Source organism: Rhineura floridana, chromosome 19 (genome assembly GCF_030035675.1).
Source record: "Rhineura floridana isolate rRhiFlo1 chromosome 19, rRhiFlo1.hap2, whole genome shotgun sequence".
In the NCBI taxonomy this organism is placed as follows: Eukaryota; Metazoa; Chordata; class Lepidosauria; order Squamata; family Rhineuridae; genus Rhineura; species Rhineura floridana.
The window spans coordinates 5064184-5091823 of record NC_084498.1 but is presented as its reverse complement, the minus strand read 5'-3'; the positions used below and the strand labels follow the sequence as shown (position 1 = coordinate 5091823).

The 27640-nt window shown below is 46.6% G+C and overlaps 1 protein-coding gene and 1 pseudogene across 4 annotated transcripts in view; one reads left to right on the top strand and one right to left on the bottom strand.

Moving 5' to 3' along the window:
• Positions 1–27640, top strand: part of SH2B3 (SH2B adaptor protein 3) — a 76845-nt gene that overhangs the window by 11429 nt on the left and 37776 nt on the right. For all 4 annotated transcript variants that reach the window (XM_061602765.1, XM_061602767.1, XM_061602766.1 and 1 more), the window contains exon 2: positions 2225–3013. In XM_061602765.1, the coding sequence (XP_061458749.1) occupies positions 2228–3013 (786 nt within the window). In that variant the 5' untranslated portion in view covers positions 2225–2227. The remainder of the gene's footprint in view (positions 1–2224; positions 3014–27640) is intronic.
• Positions 3417–3525, bottom strand: LOC133373602 (5S ribosomal RNA; annotated as a pseudogene).

Genomic DNA, 27640 nt, shown 5'->3' with positions numbered 1-27640 from the left:
TGAGGGGGGGACCTCCCAAAGCGACGGCCAGATGCAAACATTGGGGTAGCTGTTTCTGCAATGGGGAGAATGCTGTCATTTATAAAGCCTCCGACTATTATTTTGTAAAGAGCCCTGTCTCTATCAGGAAAGAGGAGTCCCTTTCAGCTTGCCTTTTGATTGCAGGCGTGGGTTTTCATGAGGAAGTCTTGAGCCTCAGAGGCGAAGAGGCTGCACAAGCTCTGTGTACCGGGGGAAGCAACGAGCGCGCTTCCTGTTGGCGTGGCGCGTGCTGCAATGATAAAAACGCTTTTGCAGCCAGAGGAGGCGGCTGCCAGCCTCTGTGCTGTCTGGGGCGGGTGACACGTTGTGCTCTGAAGCCAAGCTGGCCGTTCAGTCCCGTGCTTTTCTGTGATGTGGGAGGTTTGCACAGATGCAGGATGCTTTGGACAGGGCCGGTTCTACTATTTGGTAGAGTGAGGCAGCTGCCTCAGGCAACAAGGTGCCGAGAGGCAGGGAGCGAGAGTGAGGTGTTGGAGGACGGAAGGGCGCATGCCCTACAGCCTGCCTTGCATCCCTAAACAATCCAGCTATGCTATGGTGTGGTGCAGGATATTACCCATTGCCAGTGTTGAGCTAAGTTTCATAGGCCAGCCAGTCAGCTTTTTGCATATGGGAGGGGGGATTTTTCAGCCTGAAGGCCACATTCCCTTCTGGACAACCTTCTGGGGGCCAGAGGCAAAAGCCAGCAGAGCAAAGGATGCGAATTATATCATTGTTTTCCCCGGATCACAATCCCTCTCGGTGTCCTCCATCCCGGCAAGCGAGACACGTGATCCGAGTTCCAGGACACTTTTCTGGCCAGACAACAACTCTCCCGGAGGGGTCAAAGCAAGGCCAGCAGGCCATGGGGCTGGAAAGTGGGTGTGACCTGGAAAGAGTGCCGTGGGCCAGGTAGAGAGCGTTGGAGGGCCGGATTCGGACCCCGGGCCTGAGGTTCTCTACCCTGGCATATGGAGGGGGGGCAGAAGGTGCCAGCTTGTCCTTAGTCAACAAAATGTTTTGGGCAAGCTTTGAGTTTTGGAGCAGATGCAGGAAACTAGCACGGCTGTATCTTGGTCTCTGTAGGAATCTGGGGTGTGTGGGGAGGGCATGGAGGACTGTTCCAGGGGCTGGGCGTGGAGTCTAAAAGCCAAGGACAACCTTCTTCTGCGATGGCTTCTTGAGATAGTCAGGAATCTGTATTAATTTTTCAGGATATGCATCTATCTAGAATAATGTTTGTTTATTTATTTCATTTTCCTCTCTCCATAGTGGCTCTTCCCTGACCCTCTCCTCTTAACCCTGTGAGGTAGGTCAGGCTAGGCCATAACAACTGGAAAATGAAGACTGTGTGCTTCACAGTCGGGCAGAGATTAGAACCTGGATCTCTCAGAGTGCCAGAGTAGGGCCCGGATCCGCTCAACCCTGCTGACGAAAGCAGAGCTTCTGGGATTAACACGTCCTTGGAAGATAACACAGGGGTGTTGTTTATGGGGGCACAAGGACCATCTTACTCGCTCATACCCTCGCCCACACTTGTGTTTCACACTAGGTTGTCAATAGGCCTTGTCTCTAGGGAAATGATTCTGTGCCGCTGTGTGGCTGCAGCATAAAAGAAATAGGCCCATATGCTAGATATACTTGCATATTAAAGACACCAACCCCTTTGCCCAGGATTGTCTCATGTGTCTGGAGGTTCCTGGTTTCCAGATATTGCTCTGTGCAAGCTTTGCAGGAGGTGAAGATGAGTGGTGGTGTCAAAACTTTCTGAAAGACACCTTCCCCATGGATATGAACATCCCCTATCGGAAGAATGGGGAACCTGTGGCCCTCCAGATGTTACTAGACTACCATTTCCATCATCTCCCTCAAAATAGACCTGTATAGTCAGAACCCACGATGTCTTTGAATTCTAGCTTATTGTTCCATCAGTATTATTTTTTGCATTACTTGCTCTCCCTCGGCCTCCCTGGTGCTCAGTGACGCTGCCACATACCTAGATCCAATTGGCTATGTAATATGGCGATGTTACCCTGTGCATGCATGATCCCTAATTGGCTATCCCGTTTACAGCATATTCCCTAATTGGCTATCCCATCTCTCTTTGCTGGTAGTTCCTCCCCTTCTTTGCTTTCTCCTCCTATTATTTTGCAAGTCCCGTATGCCACACGTCCTCCCTTCTGTGTTTTTTTTGTTTTTGCAGTACATGCACGTATTTCCAGTCCCTGCAATGAATGGACACACTGTCCCCCCTGGTGACCCTGCCCATGTGCCCATCTGCTGGAATGAGTTCTGCGAGCAGCATGCCATCACCACTGCCAAAGAGCTGGCCCGAAAGTACCTCCTTTTTGTCAGCGAGAATCCCCAGCATGAAGTCTTGGCGGCCGAGAGCTTCTCCCACCAGTTTGCTCACCTCTTCCAGCAGTACTTCCGCAACGAGGTGAAGGATAGTTTTGCCATGAACCAGTTCCGCATTCTGTCCTTCAGCAGGGTGCAAGATTACCGGGAGACTGGCCGGAAACATGCTGACAGCTCTGTGGGGACGGTTGTGACAAAAGTCGAAGTGGAATTGGCTGACCAGGCCAACAGAGGGCTTGAGGGGGCCCACTCTCGTGGCCTGCCCAAGTCGTGGAGTTCTGAGGAACTTACGGGCTCCGCTGCTGCGTTGGCCGCGAGGAGACCCTTTTCCCTGGATCGTCTCAGGAGGAGTTGGCGTAGCTTTTTCCGCAGGAGATCCTCAGAGCCTTCCCCCGGCGAAGGGGAAATATTAGACTCTGTTTCAAAGTCTGGCCTTGCCCGGAAGATGTTCCCTTGGGCCCTCTCGCAAGATCCCTCGGCTCAGATTCGGAAAGAGGGCAACCTAAAATACTGGATGTTGACTGAGGCTACCATGGACAGCGGGGCACGCTGGCAGAGATGCCGGCTGGTTTTACGGAGAGTGGGGACTTCAGACAATGAAGATTACCTCCTGGAGCTGTATGATCCCCCCAAGGTAAGTGAAGGGAGCAGTTGGCGACTCATCTCAATTATCTTTGTTTATATCTTGGTGAGGGAGGGGAGGGTGTTTGCTGTCCTGGAGCACCACTGTGCATTGTTGGTACGGTGCAGAGTTTTCCTACTTCCTGCATTTTCATTCATCCTCTTGGCAAGAACCAGGAAGGTAGGCTGTTATGCCTGAAGGCATCGGTATATTCGAGACAGGAAAAACAACAGCAATGGACTTCTTCATACAGCACATAATTACATTTGTGGAATCTCACTGCTGGTTGCTGTTGTTGTTATATGCCTTCAAGTAGATTACGACTTATGGCGACCCTATGAATCTTTTTTGGATGTATTCATAGGGTTTTCCTGGTCAGATGTATTCAGAGGTGGTTTACCGTTGCCTTCCTCTAAGCCTACAGCACCCGGTATTCCCAGGCGGTCTCCCATCCAAGTACTAACTAGGCCTGACCCTGCTTAGCTTCCGAGATCGGGCGTGTTCAGGGTTGTATGGCCGTAGGCTTTCACTGATAGCAGAGGTGGTGATTTCCACTGCTTCAAAAAGCGGCCTACAGAAATTCTCAGAGGAGGAGGAGAAGGAGGAGGAATCTCTTAAGAGCAAGGCCATTGGCGCCCAGGTCAGGCGTCTGCTGAGAGCCCCCACTTTTGCTCCTCCTCCCCATGGCAACCTCTTGACTCGTTCACCCGCTTCTTGCTCTGGCCCAGACAGAGGTGATGGGGAGGAGTGGGAGATGCCACTGCCTGCTTGCTCATTGCCTCTCTGCAGGGCAAGCAAGCCGGTGGCAGCCATAGTGCGGAGGAAGAGGAGGATCAGCGCCACCAGCTGGTGACAATGGGGGTGAAGAGGTTGACGGATGGAGGGAAGGGGGCCCCTGGAGGGCATCTTGCCCAAGGACCCCCCAAAACCTGAAGTCAGCACCAGGGGTGTAGTCGTCCATGGTCTCCGGGGGTCTTAGACCCCTTATGTTTTTGGGAGCAGGGTCCCTATGTCTCCAGCATCCTACAAGCCAATCAGCATGAAAGGGAGTCACTGAGAAGAGTCTTCTAACATGCTTCCTTGTCTTTTCCTATTGATTGGAGCCAATCAGAGTGAAGGGAGGGGAGTCAGCCACTGAGAACACTCTTTTCAGTAGCCAACACTTCCCACTTTCATGCTTACTTGCTCCTAGCGATGTCTGTTGTTGTGGGAGAAGGCATTAACAAGGATCTCATTCTCAACCCAGCAGCAAATGGGTGTGTGTGTGGCTGTGACTATCTTGAAGGGACCTGGTTTGCCACTGCACTGCTGGTCAGCACTGATGAGGAGCTATTAGCGATGGTAGTTATCTGGAGCCTCTGTGTTCAGAGGTAGTCTACCTCTGAATATCAGGTGCTAGGGATAAAGGAGAGAGGAGGAGAGATGATGCCTTTGTGCCTTGCTTGTGAGCTTCCTAGAAGCGTCTGGTTTGGCTGCTGTTGGACGTGGGATTCTGATGCAGGTTGGTCTGATGCTGAAGGGATCGCTGTGGGTTATGAAGGCGCTGGGTTTGCTTGGCCCAGAGAAGACGGCAAGGGTCTTTAGATGTGTGAAGGGCTGCCTTGGTGCACTCAGGGACCCATCATTCTCCGTTGCTCACTTTGTCCATGACGGACTTGAACTGCCACCTGGGCCGACCCTACCATGAGGCAGAGTGAGACGGCTGCAAGTGCTGGAGGACAGAGCTGTGTGCGTCCTGTTCCCATCATTGAAATAAGATTCAGCTGCCAGACCAGTTTACATTCCTGTGTGGAATAGGAAGGGACACTCTCTTGCCCTTTGCCTCGGGCAACAAAATGGACTGTTGGGGCCAGTCTGGCTACCACCAAAAAGATCAAGGGCATGTCTACCAGGGCTGTAGTTGTCCAGGGTCCTGGGGTGCGTGTGTCTTAGACTCCTTACTTCTTTGGGGAGCAGGGTCCCTATGTCCACAGTGTCCTTTCATGCTGACTGGAGCCAATCAGAGTGAAAGGAGTTGACTCTTCTCAGTAGCTACCACAACAGCCTCCCCTTTCATGCTGATTGGCTCCTAGGGATGTCTGCTGTTTGAGAGATGGCACACATGAGAAGGAATGTGGAGACGATGATGGAGAGCAAGGAAGCAAGGGGAAGTGGAAGAGGAGGTAGGGCAGGAGAGAACTTGGGCTAAAGGGGGGTCTCTCTCTCTCTCTCTCTCTGCTGCACAAGTTTGTTTGTTTGTTTACAAGGATCTTATCAAAGCCAGGAGTAGTAGGGGAGGAGGAGGGAAAGAGAGAGAAAAAACTTTTTTGGAGGGGCAGTGTGTGTGTGTGTTCCAGCTTTTATTGATGTTCTATATATATGTGTGTGATGTACATGGTAAGGTGAAAAGCAAGTGAATATGCCTGTGGGTGTGTGTGGGGTGTGTGTGCAGCCAACACCAGAGTTTAGGATCAGGAATTTCCATCCTTAAGTTTCCCTCTAAAACTCTCTGCCCAGATCTAGTTACTCTGCGTTGTAGTATGACAACCAATAAGGGAAACTGAGCAAAGGAAATTCCTTGCCTTACATTTGTCCTTGTATGTGCACAGAAAATAGTAGATCTAGCTGAAAGGCAACACATGGAGATTTGTGTTGATTGTTGCAATGCATCACTAAGGGAAAGCACCCTAAACAAAGTAGGAGACTGAAAGCTCATTTTATTGCATAGGCTTAAAAGGTTGTATAATCTGAGAAAAGCCATGGCTGTGAGGGGTGTGGTGTGACCATCATGAAGGGACCCTGCGCTTCTGAATTTGCCACTACACTGCTGTTCTTAAAACCAGACTGTCCTCTGTTTTAAGTGTCATGGCCCCCAGCCAAAGACCCTCGGAAGTGCAGGTCTATGATGAATCTCTAGAATTTCTAGCAAGGCTGCAATGAATATTCCCCCCACTCCTTGCCTCCCCCACCCCAGTTGCTGCTGTTCCAGTGCCGGCCTTTTCCCTAGCTGGAGCTTTTGATTAATTGCAGGGCTGATCCCAGCTAGTCAGGGATCACTTGGGGAGCAGCAGCTCACAAATGGGTGACACCACTTCTGAAAGGTCTCCTGCGCATAGAAAAGAGAGCAGGCCAAGGCAGAGCTCTTTTCTCCCTCGGTGAGCTGGCTTCATCCCAGGGGTTGGGGCTGGTGTAGAATTCAGAAGGCTGAAGAATTTTAACGAGGATTTTTTGCAGATTGCGGCAGGAATGTGGAGAACTGAATTTAAGATTGGAAAAAATAAGAAACTGGGAGAGCCCCAAATGGACAGATCGTTTCTTTCATCCCTGGCCAGTATCCACCCACATTCTGCTTCCTCACTACAGGCTCCGCAGGCAGTTTGCAAACAGGCAGGTCCTGTTCAAGCTGTCTTGCTGCCTAAGGCGGGAGGGAATTTTGCAGTTTGTTGTGTTGGGGTGAGCCAATGGTTTCCTCCTCAGGGGGCTCCAGCGCATGTGTGGATTGTGTTTGTGTCTAAAGCACCATTAAGGTGTGCTTTAAAAAGCATAAGGGAGCAGGTCTCTGTCCTAAACAGTTTACAGTATTAACATTCAATACCGGAGAGAGCGAAATGGAGGTGAGGTCAGCAGCAGGAGTTTTATTTCAGGGCCTGCCTAATTGCTTACACACACACACACACACACACACACTTCACACATTTCCCTGCTCTCTGTTTGTGCATGGATATTGTTGCACACCACCCCAATCGCCGAGTGGTGAGAGATCTCCAGGGGTCCTTGCGCTTGCCCAGAGTTTGGTTTTCTTGGAAAGAAGGTCAGCGGAGACTGTGGTGTCTTTTAGGAAATATGTTTTTTATTTACACACATTCCAACCTGAGCTTAAGATGGAGGGGTTCAAAGCATTAGCAGTCCAATCGATCTTGCTTTTCCATCAGGCTTACAGGAGGCATCCTAAAGCCAAAGTGCAGGGAGCCAATCTCTCTGTGTGTCTCCAGGTCCAAGCCTTTCCTCAGACTGAACTAAAAACACAAGCCTTGCTTTGGCCCCAGGAGGGGGTGTGCTCTCTTGAAGAGTTTCAATAAAAATAGGATCGTCCCTGGCCCATTCACCAGTTAATGGGCACTTGACAGACCCATTTGCCCACCTGGCCACTCTATTAGATTAGCAAAGGAGAATCATCTGGCCAGCTGAGCAGGTTTCTCAGCTGCAGAGCCCACCTCCAGGCATAGAGTTCCAAATCAGAGGCTGGAAGGGGACTTACAGAAATCATCTATCTCAACCCCCAAACCCATAACAGTATTTTTTTTGCTCCATTCTTTGGGCTGAGTGAGGAAGAGAGGGAGGGAACCTGGGCTGGGGAGACACGACAGCCACTTCAGACACCTGGCCATTCAATGTGGTTGTGGTTTCTTGATTTATCCCAGGGCCTCTGGCAGTTGGTCACCCCTGTGGATAGAATCCCTCCAAGATACCAGCTCTGCTCTCATTTCCTCCTTGGCAAGCAGGAAATGCTTTCCTGTGTCTGCAAAAATTTGCCTCCCCCCGCATCGTGAGAGCTAAGGGCTCCAGGCCGCTGTCCTTGGATGAGCTGCCTGACTGCTTTTTTGCTTGATGCACTCTCCACCCTGGCTGCCGGCCCAGATAGGAGGCTTAAAAATCTGCTTCTTTCCATCTATGATGGGAAAGGCAAAACCCCTTCTCTTCCTCCCCCTGTCCCCCTGCCCTACCCAGGCTCTTAACTGTGCAAACTTTTGGTGCTTCCTACCTGCCAGTGGGCACAACTCCTTTTTTGGGGGGGGGGATGGCGGCTTGTAAACATGGGTTACAATTAGGTAGGAAAGGCCAGCGGTATAGAATTATATTTTAAAGCAGAGAAGCGCACTCCCTGCTCCCCGCTGGAGATGTTGAAACAGGAATCCATTCATCCAGTGCACACAGGCCTACAATTAATAGAAGGCAGAGAACAGGGATTGAATTTAAACTCGCATACGCTTGCCAGAGGATTGGTTTTTGGGGTTAGCGCTCTCTCCCTCTCTCTCTCTCTCTCTCCCTCCCTCTCTCTCTCTCTCCCCCTCTCTCTCTCCCTCTCTCTCTCTCTCTCTCTCTCTCTCTCTCTCTCTCTCTGTCTCTCCTCCCTCCCTCCAATGAGCTAAATATAGCTTCGTGGAGCTATGTCAGATGTAAATGTCTTCCGGAACATTCTCCAAATGCAGCGTTGGTCTTTACTTAAAATTTAGGGTGTATTTTCTCCCCCCACTCCCCCAGAAGGGAGGGAGGGAGGGAAAAAGTACCCTGCCTTTAGTGGCAAATAGGGATTTGGGAAGAAATTTGATTCAGGTCTCATTTAAAGCCGAATCTATCAAATTTGCACTTTCTCAGACAATGTGGGAAACACCGCCGACCTTGCAGTTCTCCACCCCCCCCCGTTGGTTACAAAAATGCATATATTAAGGGAAGGTGTACATAAAAATCAATATATTGGTGAAAATAACTTGTAAAATTGCACTGTATTCAGAGAAGTTGCTTGCAAAAGTGTGTACATTAGTCAAAACTGCATACAAAACTGTTTCTTAGGAGAAATCCCAATAAATCCTAATCCTAAAATGTGCTAGCGGCAGTTTCCAAAATAATGTATAGCAGTAGTCTAGCCAAGAGAATACCAGAGCATGGGTAGCTGTGGCCCGGCTATTGATGTCCAGGAGAGGCTGCAGTTTGCATACCAGCCTCAGCTGGTGCAAGGCACTTGAACTTCTGAAGCCATTTGAGCTTCTAGTGTTGGAAAAAGGAGCACCCCGAAACGGTAAACCTCTGTCTTCAGGGAGGGGGACGCTGCCTCATCCAGAACAGAACATCGCCGTCTGGTTGGGAACGAGCTTCGCTTTCTTGGCTGTCATCCAGCTGTTGGTTCAACATTTCTTGTGTACGTGTGTACACGTTTCTATACAGATATATTCCAGATTGTAACACGTTTCTTGTTGATTAAAGTGTGCTTTGATTTATTCTTTCCGATGGCTTTATCAGATTTCACAATAGCACTTGGAGATTTTCACGCCAGGCAGGTCCCTCGGAGCAACTGCCTTTGAGGTGCCAGCTGGCAATTTTCCATGTTAGAAAGGAACAAGTGTCAAGAATGCCACATGTTAGTGTTTAGGGTGCTTTCGTGCTGCAGTGTGTTTTAAGCCGAAAGAGCAGATATTCTGACTCTTGGCAGACCTTTAACCCTCAGTTTGTCTCACAGCTGAGGTTTGGCAAAGTTTACCCTGCCCCTCTTAATTGTATGCATCATGCAAAAGTGATTTTACTTTCATCTAGCCAGTCAAGCTTTTGGAATGATGCTGATAAAATGGTTTTGGAAATGGTGCTGGGGGTGAATCTCTCCAGAATATAGAGAAGCTCAAGACCCGATTTCACAGCAGGAGGGAATGTAGCCTTAAAAATGACAGCCTCAAAAGATGAATTGCCAGGTGCTTTACTTTCGTGAGATCGCGCTTCTCTCTTGGGCATCCCATGGACACAGGAGATGGATGTCCAGGAAACCAGCTTCTTCTGTTTTGGGGTAGTTGTTTTTTTCCACCAGAGCTGACTTGTCTATTTTGCCAGGTTCCAGCCCGCAGCAATAATTGCAGCCAAGCTGAAAAAATCCCATGAAAATTGGGACTTCCATCGGAAGCATCTGTAGTCCTTTTATTTCAACCAGATGTTACGGCAGGACAAGGCTTTGGGAAGAGAGGAGATGTTCTTTATGTCGTGTTAAACCATTGTGCACTGTGTAATGATGGGAACAAACTGCATCATTTCCTGGGGGGGGGGTCAGGAAGAAAAGCCCCTCCTCCAAGTCTCTAGGACTAGAGCAGGAATGAGGAACGACTGGCCCTTTGGATGAATGTGGCCCTACAGATCCCTCTATATGGCCCTTGGGACTCTTCCCAGTAGCTGGTGATGAGCAATCCCTTTTCTGCCCGAGAGCTGCTGCCAGTCAGAGCAGACAGTAGGGATGTTCACATCTTGCATTCAGTGTGTGTACATTCTGCGCACCTATGCACAAATCAACAAGTGTTTCACTCTTTCACACAAATACTTGTACATGCACAGAGGCAACTTGTACCTGTGTTCAGTATATTGTGTGAACAAGCTTAATTATTGAGCCAGAACAGGGATGGGCAACCTTTCCCCCCCCCATTGAGGACCTCATTCCCTTGGGGCTTGCTGGCTGCGGGTGGGGCCACCCCATTTGATCTCTCCTCCCCAACCCGCTTTTTTTCATTCCTTTCCAGCCACATGAAATCAGAGCCTGGAAGATTACTTTTAAAAAGGAATAAATTACAATTACTGTCATGTGGCCCCAATTACAATTGTTCTGACTGGAATTGATTACTTTACCGTTACTCAAAAGTAATCACTACAATTACACTTAAGTTACTTTAAAAAACCACTAGAGTGCCTGCAAGGTGCTGGCCTTGGCTGCTGCACACCTAAGTCGCCTAAAACAACATTAAAAATAAACACACACATACACAAAGGTAGTAGAATAATACTTTTTATCCATAAGATAGCAATGGTGGTCTCTCCACTGGTAAGGGAGGTGGGGAGGGAGGCTGAGGCCACTACTCAGATCTTTGCACGTCAAACCAAGTGCAACCCCCCCACTCAGCCAGCCAGCATAATCTCTCTCACTTAACCACCTGCTGGACCCTGCCCTGCCACCAACTAAGGGACACTCACCCAAGCAAACATTTTCCCCTGAGATGCAAAAAAGTTAAAATACTGCAAATGCAGCACAGTAGCCAGAGAGGGTGGTGGAGGCCACTCTGTGTGCCAAGTACAAACACAGTATTCACTCTCTCTCCCTACCTCTCTCTCTCTGTCTGTCTGTCTGTCTCTCACGCACACACACACACACACACGTGTCATCTTTCACCTCCACAGTTTATCTCCGTTCTGCTGCTGCCTCCTTCTCCTTTATCCATGTTCTTGCCCTCCGGCTCCTTTTTCCCTCCACTCCATTCTTCTCCACCACCATCCATTGTTTTCTCCACTCCACCCCGTCTCACTCTCCACCTCCTCCCTCGTCACCTCCTGCCCACCCACAGAGCATGAGGGAAGAGCGATGCTGCACAGAAGCCCAGTTTGAGGCACATGATTTTCATCCACAAATCAGAGAAGCAGAAGACTTCCCCTGCTCCCCACCCCAAGTAATGCTCAAATTTAATGCTGGAAACATTACAACTACTTCTCAAATTAATAAAATTACTCCTTGTTCTATTACAATCAAAATATAAAGGAATTACTCACTCATTTCTCAAAAAAGTAATAAATTGCAAGTAACTCGTTTTTTGTAACTAATTACTTCCAAGCTCTGCATGAAATTTGGTTGAAGGCTGCAGGTTTCTCGCCCAGTTAGCCAGGGAGAGATGTTGCAAATAAGTCTGATCTGGTATGAGGATGGCATAGATAAAAAATCTGAAATATAAAGGTCATTACTGGCAGTTTTGGTGGAGTAAAGCAGTCCCTTTTGTGCCAACGCAAGGTTCTTAGCATGTCCAGCAGGTTGGAAATTGTTTGGAGCCGAACTTGGACATGTGTTGTTGTTTTAAAGGCTCTCTTGCCCTTCTCAGTTCCCCAAAATTTCATGCAGTAATGCTCGCTGGTTGCATCAGGAACCCTCTCCTTTTGGTTGGTAGTATAATGCTCGCTGCCTTCATAGTTCTGTTTCATGAGCCCTTCCGCTTAGTCTAACGAATTTGGGCTGATTTTGCTGAAGGAACTCTTTGTTGACAGCCTGATACAATGTGCTGTTAGTTTGTTTGGCACTGTGTTCATTTGATTGATGGATATAAGCAAAGATTACACATGGGCTCCCGGTATAAAGTTTGCTAGTTGGAAGAAAGAAAATGTGAGAGAATAACACCTGTTTTGAAGCAACGTCGCCTGAGCTCCATGCAAACAAATCGGAATGAATACTCCTTAAATAGCCAACATTGTCTAATCCCCCCACAAGCAAGTCAAGATTAGGGATGGGATCCGTTGGACAGGGCCAGTTTGAAAGCATCCGGTGACCCAACTCAATCTGAGTTCGTTCTTTGTCCACAAGCTGCTGCTTTTACTGATACCCTCGGAAAAAATATTGATATTAGTATCAATATTTTGCAAGGAAATATTGATATTTTGCAAGGAACCATCAATAAAAATACATATTAATATCAATATTTTAGATACGGATTTTTTAAATAAAAAACCAGCTTCCAAATACGGTAGCAGAAAATAACTAAAAATCCAGTCCACAATTATGTTGAATAAGCAAATTAATGAAATTTTTGGTACCAAAATCCGAATTGGGCAGAGTTCTAGCACATCCTTCGTCGGGATAAATACTCAGTAAACAGGTTGCTTGGAAGAGGCATGTCTTTCTTTGGCACATGTTTCTTTTCTTGTGGACCCAAAGCCAACTTAGGTGGGGTCAACTATTCCGACGTGGTTTGTGGTGAGCCAGGGAGAGGCGAAGGAATGGCCTGGGAGGCAGGAAGACGTTGCCATTTTGTACAAGGAGACTGGGTGGGGGGAGATGAATGGATTCCTGGCCAACCAAGGGTATTAACGGTGGCAGGCAACCTCAGTTTATTCGGGGAGACTGCAAGCCCTAGCCGCCCCAGAGATGAAGTATGCACCTCAAAATATGCCCCACTTCCCTTTGCAGCACACATTGATTCCCACAGTCAAGGATGCAACTTGGAAGAGGAGTTCCTGACAGTAGAACATTTGAAAAAGGCCTCTGAATCTGACAGAGACGCGTCTTCCCTTTCTCACTTCAAAACCTAGACGACGCATAACTCCAGCTTATCTTTTTGTTTCCATGTACGAAACCCACAAAGCGGGTGGGTAGAGTACTGGGACCTGCCTTGCTCATTTCCGATGTCTTAAGGTGCTCTTCAACTTCTTTCTCTCTCTCTGGTTTTTGGTGAGGTGCCTTCAGAACCCTTGAAGCCCTGAGCCGCGGGGGCGAGCCTAACCACAGGCAGGCCCGGCTCCCCCTCGGAAGTCCCCGGGGGAGCGCCTTTGTGAATGGAACGGAGGTCTTTTGCAAGGCTGCCTTTCATTCATGGAGAGGGCGGAGGGCCCTGCTGGAAGAGAGCTGCTTTCCTGCACAGCTTCCTTTTCGAGAGGGGAGGGGCACTGTGGATTCTATTCATGTTTTCAGTTTTAAGTTAAGGCACCAAAATTGTTTTGACATGGGAGGTGGGGTGAGGAGGGGAGTTTGTTTATTTATTATTTATTTTTATTACATTTATATCCCACCTTTCCTCCGAGGAGCTCAATGTGGCGCACATAGTTCTCCTCCTATCCAGTTGATCCTCACAACAACCCTGTGAGGTAGGTTAGGTGTGAGGTTTGTGGAAAGTGAGTGAGGAGAGATTCCCAAGTGTGGCTCTGATGAGCCTCCATAGCAGAAACCCGGAACACCAATGCAATCGTGCCAATACGCACCTGTATTTTTCTATTTTTAAAAAATTTATTTACAAAATTGCTTGGATCTTGCCTTTTGACCCTGAGTCAGGAGTGGGGAACTTTTGAGCCTCTGGATGTGGCTTGCCTCCAGCTCTCATCATCCCTGGCCATTGGCCATGCTGGTTGGGGCCAATGAGAGTTGTAATTCAATGGGGATGGAAGACAAATTCAGTTGCTTCAGATTTTAACGTAAACCTCTCTAATTTGCCCTTTCCGAAACAACATGTGAAGTAAAACAGAACTGTCCTGTGCAATGTGCGCTTTTCTTACTTGTGATTGTGATACAATTCTTTAACCAAATAATGGGTACAAAGATGTATATCTGAGGGGGGAAGTATGCAGAAGGTTGCATATATTTGTGGAAATAACATATACAAAGGGATTATATTAGGGAAACTTGCTTGCAAAAATGTGTATATTAGGCAATATTGCCATTGAAATGCTGGTGATTTTGAAGAGGACCATTAAAAATATTTTTTTTTCATTGGTCAGACAAAACGTTGAATGAGATGAACTGAGATTTCAGAGCACACCAGTGTTAGGTTTTTACAGCTATTTCGGTTCAGGTGTGTTAAGGGTAATAGGGAATGAAAAAATGTATAACAAAGGTGACTTTTTTCTTGCTAAGCCCAAGTAGCAGTGTTAAAGAGCGTAGGCTATTGTGGTGCTAAGCTAGAAGATGCACGAGACTTAGAGCGGCTGCCGCTTGGTATCTGACTTCCTTGTATTACCTACTCTGAGCGAAGGGATGTCACAGCACTGAGGGTCTCCCTGCCTTACATCATTGGCTGTAGTGGCGGAGAGGCGTGCGCTAGCTAGGATGGGAGCATTGTGCCTTCCTGCGTTTTTTCCAACAGCAACCGCGACTTGTGGCGGACAACTCTGTTGTAGCACAGCCAAGGTCCAGCAGGCTTGCAGCGTTGTGCTTGACTGAATTGTTCCTCCTGCCGCCAGTTGCTGCTTTGCCCTCCAAGGGATGCTGCAATAGGTGAGCTGAAGGAAGATGGCTTTTGTATTCCACCATCTTCATTATTATTGATAAAAAATTTACTTGGATTTTCCAGACAGCTTGTAAGTCGCCTTGTAACTATTTTTGTAGTACAGAGGAACCTCAGAAGATGCCTTCTACCAAGTCAGACCATTAGTCCATTTAGATTAATATTGGCTACTCAGACTGGTAGCAGCTCTCTAGGAATTCAGACACCTAGTAGGCATCTAACTAATAATAACAACAACAACAACAACCTTCAGCGGTTAAGCATTGGGATGTTGTGCGTTAATCTACAGTTTGCACAGAACAACTGATTTTGCATTGCTTTATGTTGGATGTTATAAAGAAAAGCAAGTCTGATATAAATATAATATAATATAATGCCTGTTTTTGGCCTTTTCCCTTCTGTCTTTTATCTCAAAGAGGCACTTTAGCCGGGCTAAATGGCAGCCAGGGCTGACAGTGGAGCCTTTTGACTTGGAAGCATTTCCTGGTAATCTTAAAACGGTGCTCAAATTTACAGAGATATGAAGGCCTAGGCATCAAGGGGTAGTACTTGGTTTTTAAAAGGTAGGCTCTGGGCCTCAGCTTCACTGGAGGTAGGAACATAAGGTGCCTTGGACCAGTGATCCGACTCTGTATATCTAGCTCAGTAGGGTTGACAGTGAAAAACACTATATTAGAAGCTCAACTGGAGTGCATACCGCAGATCAGAAAAGGTACCGCCAGGGCCAAGAACATGCCAGCATGGTTAACGAGCAAAGTCAAGGAAGCTCTTAGAGGCAAAAAGTCTTCCTTCAGAAAATGGAAGTCTTGTCCAAATGAAGAAAATAAAAAAGAACACAAACTCTGGCAAAAGAAATGCAAGAAGACAATAAGGGATGCTAAAAAAGAATTTGAGGAGCACATTGCTAAGAACATAAAAACCAACAACAAAAAATTCTATAAATACATTCAAAGCAGGAGACCATCTAGGGAGGCGATTGGACCCTTGGATGGTCCAAGAACGATAAGGAGATTGCAGAGAAGCTAAATTAATTCTTTGCATTTCTGCTAACTAAAATATGTAACTTGTCCCTCGGGTCCTCCATGCCTGAGGACTGGAAAGCGGCAAATGTAACGCCAATCTTCAAAAAGGGATCCAGAGGGGATCCCGGAAATTACAGGCCAGTTAGCTTAACTTCTGTCCCTGGAATACTGGTAGAAAGTATGATTAAAGCTAGATTAACTAAGCACATAGAAGAACAAGCCTTGCTGAAGCACAGCCAGCATGGCTTCTGCAAGGGAAAGTCCTGTCTCAGTAACTTGTTACCATTCTTTGAGAGTGTCAACAAGCATATAGATAGAGGTGATCCAGTGGACACAGTGTATTTAGACTTTCAAAAAGCGTTTGACAAGGTACCTCACCAAAGACTTCTGAGGAAGCTTAGCAGTCATGGAATAAGAGGAGAGGTCCTCTTGTGGATAAGGAATTGGTTAAGAAGCAGAAAGCAGAGAGTAGGAATAAATGGACAGTTCTCCCAATGGAGGGCTGTAGAAAGTGGAGTCCCTCAAGGATGGGTATTGGGACCTGTACTTTTCAACTTGTTCATTAATGACCTAGAATTAGGAGTGAGCAGTGAAGTGGCCAAGTTTGCTGACGACACTAAATTGTTCACGGTTGTTAAAACAAAAAGGGATTGCGAAGAGCTCCAAAAAGACCTCTCCAAACTGAGTGAATGGGCGGAAAAATGGCAAATGCAATTCAATATAAACAAATGTAAAATTATGCATATTGGAGCAAAAAATCTGAATTTCACATATACGCTCATGGGGTCTGAACTGGCGGTGACCAACCAGGAGAGAGACCTCGGGGTTGTAGTGGACAGCACGATGAAAATGTCGACCCAGCGTGCGGCAGCTGTGAAAAAGGCAAATTCCATGCTAGGAATAATTAGGAAAGGTATTGAAAATAAAACAGCCGATATCATAATGCCGTTGTATAAATCTATGGTGCGGCCGCATTTGGAATACTGTGTACAGTTCTGGTCGCCTCATCTCAAAAAGGATATTATAGAGTTGGAAAAGGTTCAGAAGAGGGCAACCAGAATGATCAAGGGGATGGAGCGACTCCCTTACGAGGAAAGGTTGCAGCATTTGGGGCGTTTTAGTTTAGAGAAAAGGCGGGTCAGAGGAGACATGATAGAAGTGTATAAAATTATGCATGGCATTGAGAAAGTGGATAGAGAAAAGTTCTTCTCCCTCTCTCATAATACTAGAACTCGTGGACATTCAAAGAAGCTGAATGTTGGAAGATTCAGGACAGACAAAAGGAAGTACTTCTTTACTCAGCGCATAGTTAAACTATGGAATTTGCTCCCACAAGATGCAGTAATGGCCACCAGCTTGGGTGGCTTTAAAAGAAGATTAGACAAATTCATGGAGGACAGGGCTATCAATGGCTACTAGCCATGATGGCTGTGCTGTGCCACCCTAGTCAGAGGCAGCATGCTTCTGAAAACCAGTTGCCGGAAGCCTCAGGAGGGGAGAGTGTTCTTGCACTCGGGTCCTGCTTGCGGGCTTCCCCCAGGCACCTGGTTGGCCACTGTGAGAACAGGATGCTGGACTAGATGGGCCACTGGCCTGATCCAGCAGGCTCTTCTTATGTTCTTATGTTCTTAATGGTAGCACCTCTCTGGGATTTGGGGCAGGAGGCTGTCTCAGGTCTGCCTAGGAATGAACCTGGAAACTGCAACGCTTGACTGGTAGTTGCTCTTGAAGGTCTTGGGCAGGGGTGAGTTTATTTTGCCTGGAAGGAATGTGCTCCAACATTAAACGGTGCCCTTTCCCTAACAGAACATACAGGAGACCACCTTCCTCAGTGTGTGGAGGCAGGCTGTGGTGTAGGAGAGAAACACTCTTATCATGCTCAGGAGTCTCTTTGTTTCTGCTGCATGCCTTCAAAGGCTGTGCAAAGATCCTCTGGTATAGCAACTAGAGTGTTGGACTAGCGCTTGTGGGAGATCGAGGTACAAATCCCCACTCAGTCATGGAGCTCACTGGGTGACCTTCAGCTGGTCGCACACACTCTCTCTTCTTCTAACCTACCTTGCAGGGTTGTTACGAGGATAAAATGGGCAGGGGAAAGAACCACGTGTCCTGCTGAGCTCGTTCAGGAAAGGTGGGATGTAAATGTAATAACTAAAGATTATTATTAATAATAATAATAATAGTAGTAGTAAACTGGGGACTTTGTGTCAATATGCTTTCCTTTCAAAGCTAGGCCTTTTTAAGTACATTTCAGATTCCGCCCCCCAGAAATTATTTTGCTGAGTGTCAAGTATTTTAAAATACATGTGTTGGCCAGTCCATTGGTTGCCAGACAGACACTGGCTGCAAACCTGGTTTTCTTACTGTTGTCGTGTAAATATGTGAAACAGCTCTGAGTACCAGCACTGAGAAGAGGTGTCCTGGGCTACACCCCACTTGAGCCACAGCCCTGATGTAAGCAGCGCCCCCTTTTAAAAACAACATCTACTACTACTAATACTATGATTCCTTGGTGTTTAATTGCAGAAACTCTTGAGATTTTGCTTATTTTCTTCGAAGGCTGGCTGGAAGCAAGTGTTGAGGGTTCTTTTTTTTCCCCTTTGAGAAGCAGCTTTTTCCTCTCCAAGTTTTGCAAGAGAAGGCAAGATGTGTCAAAATCTTTGTCATTTATGAAACCGCAGCTTTTTTCCATCCTTGGTCATTTCCGGATAAGGACGTTTTGGGGTGTGTGTGTGTGGGGGGGTGGACTTTAGAGCAGCTTAACCACATGTCTCGGCATTAATCGCTGAAGAATGACGTTTTTCTTATTTTGGCAACTGTTGCTGGTTGAGTGTGCAAGGCTGGCTTTCAAAGAGAAGCCCACAAGAGGGGGAAGGAAGGATAGCCCCCTTTAAAAAAAGTGTAGATTTCCAAGTTATGTTAAAAGTCAGACCTGTATGTTGGTGTGTGTGTGTGTTGTTTTAAAACCATCCTACCTTGAGGCACAAAATGGGTATTAAAGATTATGTAATCTATGGACAGTTATTTTGATACCACGAAGTTATGGAAAGTTCTTGTTTTCAGTATGGAATCATTTTAGCATGTTTCGAAATGGTGGAGGGGAAAAAGGAGGGGGCCGGCTTCTTCAGAGGTTTAGAAAGGGCAGCGGGCCAGGTAGCCTTGAGGCTTAAAGCGATGCAGCGGGTTCACCACAGAATACTGTTGATGTTGGAGAGGAGAAGAAAGCAGTGGCATTAGGTAGCAGCAGTCAGGAGGGTCAAGCTTTGTGCGCGGGGCAGCTTCTGAGCAGGATCAACCACTCAGAGCAGTGCGAACTTGAGCATCAGTGGCCTTCAAAGTGGGAAATTATTCTGAAGGCTGAAGGCCTGTGCATGCATCTTTGAGAGCGGGTGTGTGCTAGAATTCCATCCAAATTCGGATTTGGTGCTGAATTTTTCATTAATTCACTTACTCTGTATTGTGGATTGGATTTTTATGTAGCGATTTTCCATGGCTAACCCCCTCTGAATACTGCTCACCATGAAAACCTTATTCCTAGGGTCACCATAAGTCGGAATCGACTTGAAGGCAGTCCATTTTTCATTTTCAAAAAGAGGTGTTTTTTTAAAATCCTCCTCTAAAATATTGATATTAAGAATGGTAATTTTATCAAAATGTTCTTTCATTTATTGATATTTCATGTAAAAATGCTGATTTTAATATCAATATTTTTATCAAAGGAAGGAAAAAGCAGTGACTAGCGGACAAAGAACAGACTCAGATTGGTACCATCTGAGGCAGAAATGCTTTCAAACCAGCACTGGATCCCATCCCTACTTGAGAGTAAGCCCTATTGATCACAGCAGGGCTTACCTCTGAGTAAACAGGGATGAGAGTGTGTTGCAAGGCACTGTGGTGTTGGGTCATGAGGCCACTCTAGAAATGTTTTAGTTACAGCACTTGGACAGTCATTGCCCTGTTGTACAAACCCAATGCTGATGAAGGCTGGCAAATTATCTTGCCTGCCTCTTGCATTCTTAAGAACATAAGAAGAGCCTGCTGGATCAGGCCAGTGGCCCATCTAGTCCAGCATCCTGTTCTCACAGTGGCCAACCAGGTGCCTGGGGGAAGCCCGCAAGCAGGACCCGAGTGCAAGAACACTCTCCCCTCCTGAGGCTTCCGGCAACTGGTTTTCAGAAGCATGCTGCCTCTGACTAGGGTGGCACAGCACAGCCATCATGGCTAGTAGCCATTGATAGCCCTGTCCTCCATGAATTTGTCTAATCTTCTTTTAAAGCCATCCAAGCTGGTGGCCATTACTGCATCTTGTGGGAGCAAATTCCATAGTTTAACTATGCGCTGAGTAAAGAAGTACTTCCTTTTGTCTGTCCTGAATCTTCCAACATTCAGCTTCTTTGAATGTCCACGAGTTCTAGTATTATGAGAGAGGGAGAAGAACTTTTCTCTATCCACTTTCTCAGTGCCATGCATAATTTTATACACTTCTATCATGTCTCCTCTGACCCGCCTTTTCTCTAAACTAAAAAGCCCCAAATGCTGCAACCTTTCCTCGTAAGGGAGTCGCTCCATCCCCTTGATCATTCTGGTTGCCCTCTTCTGAACCTTTTCCAACTCTATAATATCCTTTTTGAGATGAGGCGACCAGAACTGTACACAGTATTCCAAATGCGGCCGCACCATAGATTTATACAACGGCATTATGATATCGGCTGTTTTATTTTCAATACCTTTCCTAATTATCGCTAGCATGGAATTTGCCTTTTTCACAGCTGCCGCACACTGGGTCGACATTTTCATCGTGCTGTCCACTACAACCCCGAGGTCTCTCTTCTGGTCGGTCACCGCCAGTTCAGACCCCATGAGCGTATATGTGAAATTCAGATTTTTTGCTCCAATATGCATAATTTTACACTTGTTTATATTGAATTGCATTTGCCATTTTTCTGCCCATTCCCTCAGTTTGGAGAGGTCTTTTTGGAGCTCTTTGCAATCCCTTTTTGTTTTAACAACCCTGAACAATTTAGTGTCATCAGCAAACTTGGCCACTTCACTGCTCACTCCTAATTCTAGGTCATTAATGAACAAGTTGAAAAGCACAGGTCCCAATACCGATCCTTGAGGGACTCCACTTTCTACAGCCCTCCATTGGGAGAACTGTCCGTTTATTCCTACTCTCTGCTTTCTGCTTCTTAACCAATTTCTTATCCACAAGAGGACCTCTCCTCTTATTCCATGACTGCTAAGCTTCCTCAGAAGCCTTTGGTGAGGTACCTTGTCAAACGCTTTTTGAAAGTCTAAGTACGCTATGTCCACTGGATCACCTCTATCTATATGCTTGTTGACACTCTCAAAGAATTCTAATAGGTTACTGAGACAGGACTTTCCCTTGCAGAAGCCATGCTGGCTCTGCTTCAGCAAGGCTTGTTCTTCTATGTGCTTGGTTAATCTAGCTTTAATAATACTTTCTACCAGTTTTCCAGGGACAGAAGTTAAGCTAACTGGCCTGTAATTTCCGGGATCCCCTCTGGATCCCTTTTTGAAGATTGGCGTTACATTTGCCGTTTTCCAGTCCTCAGGCACGGAGGAGGACCCGAGGGACAAGTTACATATTTTAGTTAGCAGATCAGCAATTTCACCTTTGAGTTCTTTGAGAACTCTCGGGTGGATGCCATCCGGGCCTGGTGATTTGTCAGTTTTTATATTGTCCATTAAGCTTAGAACTTCCTCTCTCGTTACCACTATTTGTCTCAGTTCCTCAGAATCCCTTCCTGCAAATGTTAGTTCAGGTTCAGGGATCTGCCCTATATCTTCCACTGTGAAGACAGATGCAAAGAATTCATTTAGCTTCTCTGCAATCCCCTTATCGTTCTTTAGTACACCTTTGACTCCCTTCTCATCCAAGGGTCCAATCGCCTCCCTAGATGGTCTCCTGCTTTGAATGTATTTATAGAATTTTTTGTTGTTGGTTTTTATGTTCTTAGCAATGTGCTCCTCAAATTCTTTTTTAGCATCCCTTATTGTCTTCTTGCATTTCTTTTGCCAGAGTTTGTGTTCTTTTTTATTTTCTTCATTCGGACAAGACTTGCATTTTCTGAAGGAAGACTTTTTGCCTCTAAGAGCTTCCTTGACTTTGCTTGTTAACCATGCTGGCATCCTCTTGGCCCTGGCGGTACCTTTTCTGATCTGCAGTATGCACTCCAGTTGAGCTTCTAATATAGTGTTTTTAAAGAACTTCCAAGCATTTTCGAGTGATGTGACCCTCTGGACTTTGTTTTTCAGCTTTCTTTTTACCAATCCCCTCATTTTTGTGAAGTTTCCTCTTTTGAAGTCAAATGTGACCGTGTTGGATTTTCTTGGCAATTGGCCAGTTACATGTATGTTTAAATTAATAGCACTGTGGTCACTGCTCCCAATTGGTTCAACAACACTTACATCTCGCACCAGGTCCCAGTCCCCACTGAGGATTAAGTCCAGGGTTGCCGTCCCTCTGGTCGGTTCCATGACCAACTGGTCTAGGGAATAGTCATTTAGAATATCTAGAAACTTTGCTTCTTTGTCATGACTGGAACACATATGCAGCCAGTCTATGTCCGGGTAGTTGAAGTCACCCATTACTACCACATTTCCTAGTTTGGATGCTTCCTCAATTTCATATCTCATCTCAAGGTCTCCCTGAGCATTTTGATCAGGGGGACGATAGATCGTTCCCAGTATTAAGTCCCTCCTGGGGCACGGTATCACCACCCACAACGATTCTGTGGAGGAGTCTGCCTCTTTTGGGGTTTCGAGCTTGCTGGATTCAATGCCTTCTTTCACGTATAGAGCGACTCCGCCACCAATACATCCTTCCCTGTCCTTCCGATATAGTTTATATCCAGGGATAACCGTATCCCACTGGTTTTCTCCATTCCACCAGGTCTCCGTTATGCTCACTATATCAATGCTCTCCTCTAAGACCAAGCACTCCAGTTCTCCCATCTTGGTTCGCAGGCTCCTAACATTAGCGTACAGGCACTTGTAAGCAGTGTCTCTCTTCATGTCCGTTCTATAATATGTTTGGGTTTAATATATAGAGCCGACAGTACACCCACACCACTTCCCCCCCCCAAGCTCCTTCAGTCAGCTTCATCCCATTTTTCAGGGATCATCTCTAAACTCCCATCCCAGTGTTTCTTGTACGGAAATGTCTCTAAATTTCTGCAATCGCTACATCTCCCCTTTTCTCCACCAAAGTAACAAACACCAACAGACAAACAAGAACTAAGTTCTGCAGAGGGGAGGTTACTAGCACACCACTCTAGAGAGAGTCTTTACCACTCACTTCCCTGCTTTCTCCCAGGCTTCTCAGCAAGTTTCTATACGTCTCTGTGGAAGTTTCACCTTCCTTTCTGACCGCCGAGGCATCCCGTATTCCTTCACCTTATCAACCCTAATGTCATTCTGGGGAACAACTTGGGTTTTTTTTCTGCCCCTGTGAACAGACAAGAGGTGTTGATGTAGAGTCTGTCCCATTTCCACCTGCTGGAGCATCTGGATCACTCTGTGGAAGTGCTTGGAGATCCCAACGATTACGTCGAAAAGTCTCTCCCTAAGCTGTCTGAACTAAATCTGATCGTGGGTGCACTAGCTGTTGGACTGTGCCCCTCTGATCCCAGAGACTGGAGCTGTACTTTCTCAAGCACACTTTGCCACCTGGTTTCAGTCCAGGGAGCTCCTTTGCTCTTTTGTCAAAATACTGTTTTTGCTTTTCTTTCAGAGCTTGCTTATTTTTTGGAACTTCCATATGGTTATGTTCCTCCATAAGTAATTCCTCAGTTATGGGTAGTGTAGAGCTTATATCCTTCTTCCCAAGAGTAACTGTGCGGGAAACCAGCCATAGTCCAATGGTGTACTGCAGTAAGCCAATAACGCCTCATATAAATCTCTACTGTCAGCTGCCTTTTTCATCAGGTTTTTAACTGTTTGAATGGACTTTTCCACAAGGCCATTGTATTGGGGATAATGGGGACTGGATGTACTGTGACGGAAGGCCCAATCCTTTGCAAACTGCTTAAATTCTGAACTGGAAAACTGAGGTGCATTATCACTAAAATGTTCACATGGGATTCCATGCCTTGCGAACACTGCCTTCAGGCTGGCTATTACTGACACACTGCTTATACCATTCAGATTGCAGATCTCTGGATACAGGGAGTAATAATCAGTAACTATCAAATGGCGTGGCGCAGAGTGGTAAGCGGCGGTAACACAGGCAAAGCTCTGCTCATGGCCGGAGTTCGATTCCAACAGAAGGAGGAAGTCGAATCTCCAGTAAAAGGGGTCGAGGTCCACTCAGCCTTCCATCCATCCATGGTCGGTAAAATGAGTACCTGGCATATGCTGGGGGGTAAAGAAAGGCCGGGGAAGGAACTGGCAATCCCACCCCATATATACGGTCTGCCTAGTAAACGTTGCAAGACGTCACCCTAAGAATCGGAAACGACTTGCACTATAAGTGCGGGGACACCTTTACCTTTACTTTTTTATCAAATATGCTCATGAATTCCAAATAAAGAGATCAGTGCCTACCTTCTCATATGCTATCAGTGGAACAGGGTGCGGATGCAGAGGTTCTGCCTGCTGGGATGGATGGAACTTTAAACAAGTGAAACAGTTTGCTACTGTGTTAGCAATATCCTGATTGATCCGCGGCCAATACATTACCTCCTGTTCCCTCTTCTTACATTTTTCAATTCCAAGATGACCTTAATGGATCTTTTTGAGCATTTCATGCTGGAGGGTCCTTGGAATCACTACCTTCCTGCCTTTGAAAATCAGCCCATCTATCACTGAGAGGTCATGCCAGCAGTTCCAGTACTCCCATAGGCTTGGATCACAGCTGCTGCGGTCCTGCAGCCAACCTTCAAGTATACGTTTTTTCAGGAGTCATTTGCCCTGTTGTACAAGCCCAATGCTGATGAAGGTTGACAAATTATCTTGCCTGCCTTTTGCATTCTCCATGTCCATTCCCCTCCTGCTCTCCCCAAATTTGCACAGATACATTTGTCTAGTCCGACTTTTAATGTCTGCAGCTTTTGTTGTCCTTGCAACCATGATAGTTTTTCCTCAACGGAGTTTTATCACTTGATATCATTTCCCACCATGACTAGATCCTCCTTTGGAAATTCAGCCCAATTAAGAGTGGAGCTTGAAGTTTGGACACCCTCTCTGCAAGTTCTGCCTTCTTTCTTTCTGTTTTATTCCCTTCCTAAACTTGCCCTGCTAATCTGTGGGGCTGACAGTGAGAGCTTGTGTCCAAGGCCACAATCACATCAGACATTTATTCCACTATTATTCCAATTTAAACAGTCATAGATTCCCCCAAGGAATCCTGGGAAGTGTAGTTTGTGAAGGGTGCTGACAGCTGTTAGAAGACTTCTGTTCTCACAGAACTACAGTTCTCAGAGTTTTCTGGGAAGAGGAAATGACTGTTAAACCACTTTGGCAAACTGTAGGTCTGTGAGGAGATTAGGGGTCTCCTAACAACTCTCAGCACCCATCACAAACTACACTTCCCATGATTCCTTAGGGGAAGCCATGACTGTTTATGAAATGTGCACTTTCTGAAACAATATGAGGACCAAACCACAGCCACCCTTTGAAATTTGCACTTAATTGAATTTTGCAATGCAGTTTGCCAACCAATGTTTACAGAAAATGCATATGTTAGGGGAGAGTGTGCACAAAATGCATATATTGGTGAAAATAACATGCAAAAATACATTATGTTAGGATAAATTGCTTGCAAAAATGTGTACATTAGCCAAAACTGTGTACAAAAATATATTTATTAGAAGTTCACACTAAAATGCTAAAACAATTATCATGAGGATTTTTTTAAAAACAAAATCGCAAATTGCTGCAGAAATATGGAGAACCAAATTTAAGAGTAGAAAAAATGAGAAACGTAGAGAACCCAAAGTGACAGATCATTCCGTCCCTAAACGGAATGCATGTCAAAGTGCTCTGAGAAAACTAAAGCGCACAGGCGTACTATTACTTCCGTAACCCTGACTAAAAAAGCCAATATCGTTTCGCTTTCTCTGCATGTGCGAGCTAGCAATTAATTTATTGTTTGAATGAATGAATAAAACTTTATCATATTTCGGGGGGGGCATAACTTTGAACTGGGCAAAGGCTAGTGGGCCTAGGATCCTAGGGTAACAAACCGGCTGTTTCCTGGTGTCCACTGGGTCATCTTACCTCTCCCTCCCCACACTGGTTTTGTTCAGGCCCCCGCCAAAAGCTCCTTAGTTCCTGCAGACCGTTGGAACATAGGTGACAATTGATGCCAACCAGCATAATCTGCCGAGTGCTGCTGCTGTTGCTGTTGCTTTTACCTGTGTGCATGTTGTATTTTGCAGGGCCGGTCCTCTCATTTGGCAGAAGGAGGCAGCTCCCCCAGGTGGCAGAAGCTAAGGGGTGTGCAGAGCAGAGGGGAGGTGTTGGAGGAGAGAGTGGCCTGCCCTAAGCTAGCTTGCTGACCTCGGCTGCAGGGCAAGACAGTGTCCCGCTTACAGTGTCGAAGTAAGATCAAGCTGTCTGTCCAGACTGGCCTCCCCCCTCAAGCAGCAGGATGCCTTGGGCTGGCCCTCTGCGCTCATTGTGGATTTGTGGTTTTAATTGTGATTCTTTTTTTTATATATAAAGACTGTTTTCAAGGCTCTTTTATTCATGATTGTTAGCAACCCTGAGCTCTTTTTTTGCGATAACAAAAAACACTTTCTGCCTCTGAACTGTAGCTGTTCTACATAAGTCAGCTTCGAGTCCTTCTGACTGTGAATTAAAGGGCTGAATTAAATAGGGATGGGGGAAGCTGGGCTGCTGTCCTCTTTAATATAATTCAGTGGAGGTGAGGGACTCCACCCAATCTTATGTGGCTGTTCACATTGGAATTAAGGAGCCTGTGCCTGCACGCACACAAACAGTGAGAGAAATGTCCTCCAGTCTGCAAATACTTGACCCTGTTGCAATCAGGCCGGAAGTTCCAAATCCTCTTCCTCCTCCCGCTCATGTTCCTCACCTCTCTTGCTCATGACTTCTGTCTCCTGCCCCACTTTTGGGGGTTTCTTTTTTTTGCCGTCTCAGCAGGTTTTCTCATCTGGCGCATCTAGCGAGTTTCTCTTCTGGTTGCGCAATTGGCTGGTAACGCGGCCTAGTTTGGGGAACGCGTTCTCTTGAGATCTTCCTCTTTGATTTCCTGCATGGCTGCGTATCTGTGTTCGTTTGGGCCGGACGGAGCGCAGAAGTGCACCGTCTGTTTCCTGTCTCCTCGTGCGGAATGGCAGCCGTGCATTCAGCAAAGGACATCTAGGGGAAGTGATGTAGGGAAAGGCAGGAAAGGAGGGTGAAGTGTGGTTGGGGAGAGAGTTGTGCTTAGGAAGGGCCCTGTTTGCAATTAAAATCCACCCAAAAAGCATTGATCAGCCCACAAATGTTTTGAATTGCCTTGGTTTATGTGGGACTGGGCAGATATGGTCACCTGACTTCCTTTTATATGTATCAAGGCCTGCAAAGCAGCTGCCTGTTACAGGCAAGCCAACCCTCTGGCTCCCAATTGGGATGCATCCAAGCATTCTAGCTGTCTGGGGGACGCTCAGCCACGGAATGTTGACAACCAGCACAACTGCCATGAGGCGAGTGCAGCACTGGTGCCTGGCATTCAAAGAGTTGCATCCCTTGCATTAGAACAGAAATAAAAGCACAATTCTTCATAAAGGGCTTTTGTTACAAAGCTGTGGCATGCCCCAAAGAGCTAGTTTTAGACTTGGGGATGAGGCAGGACTGAAGGGCTGGCAACTTTGGCTCCTGTGCCAGAGCCAATGCATAAGCAAAAGGGCTGTTGAACCCTTCCCCCTCAGGGGCTTGGCCAGAGTTCTCTCCTTGCACACCTCAGCTTTTCGCTCTCATGTGCTGAGTGTGTCATGACTCATGACTCAGTTATGTAAGGCAACCAGCAACAGCTGAGATGGGAGGGAAAGGATCTAGCAGAGCCTGGGTTGCCCTTCACACCAGGAAGGAAGGAGTTAAAGAGCCCTTTGCCCTTAGTCATGATTTGTGGTGGCTGCAGAAGGTGCTGCCTTTGAATACCAGTTGCTGGG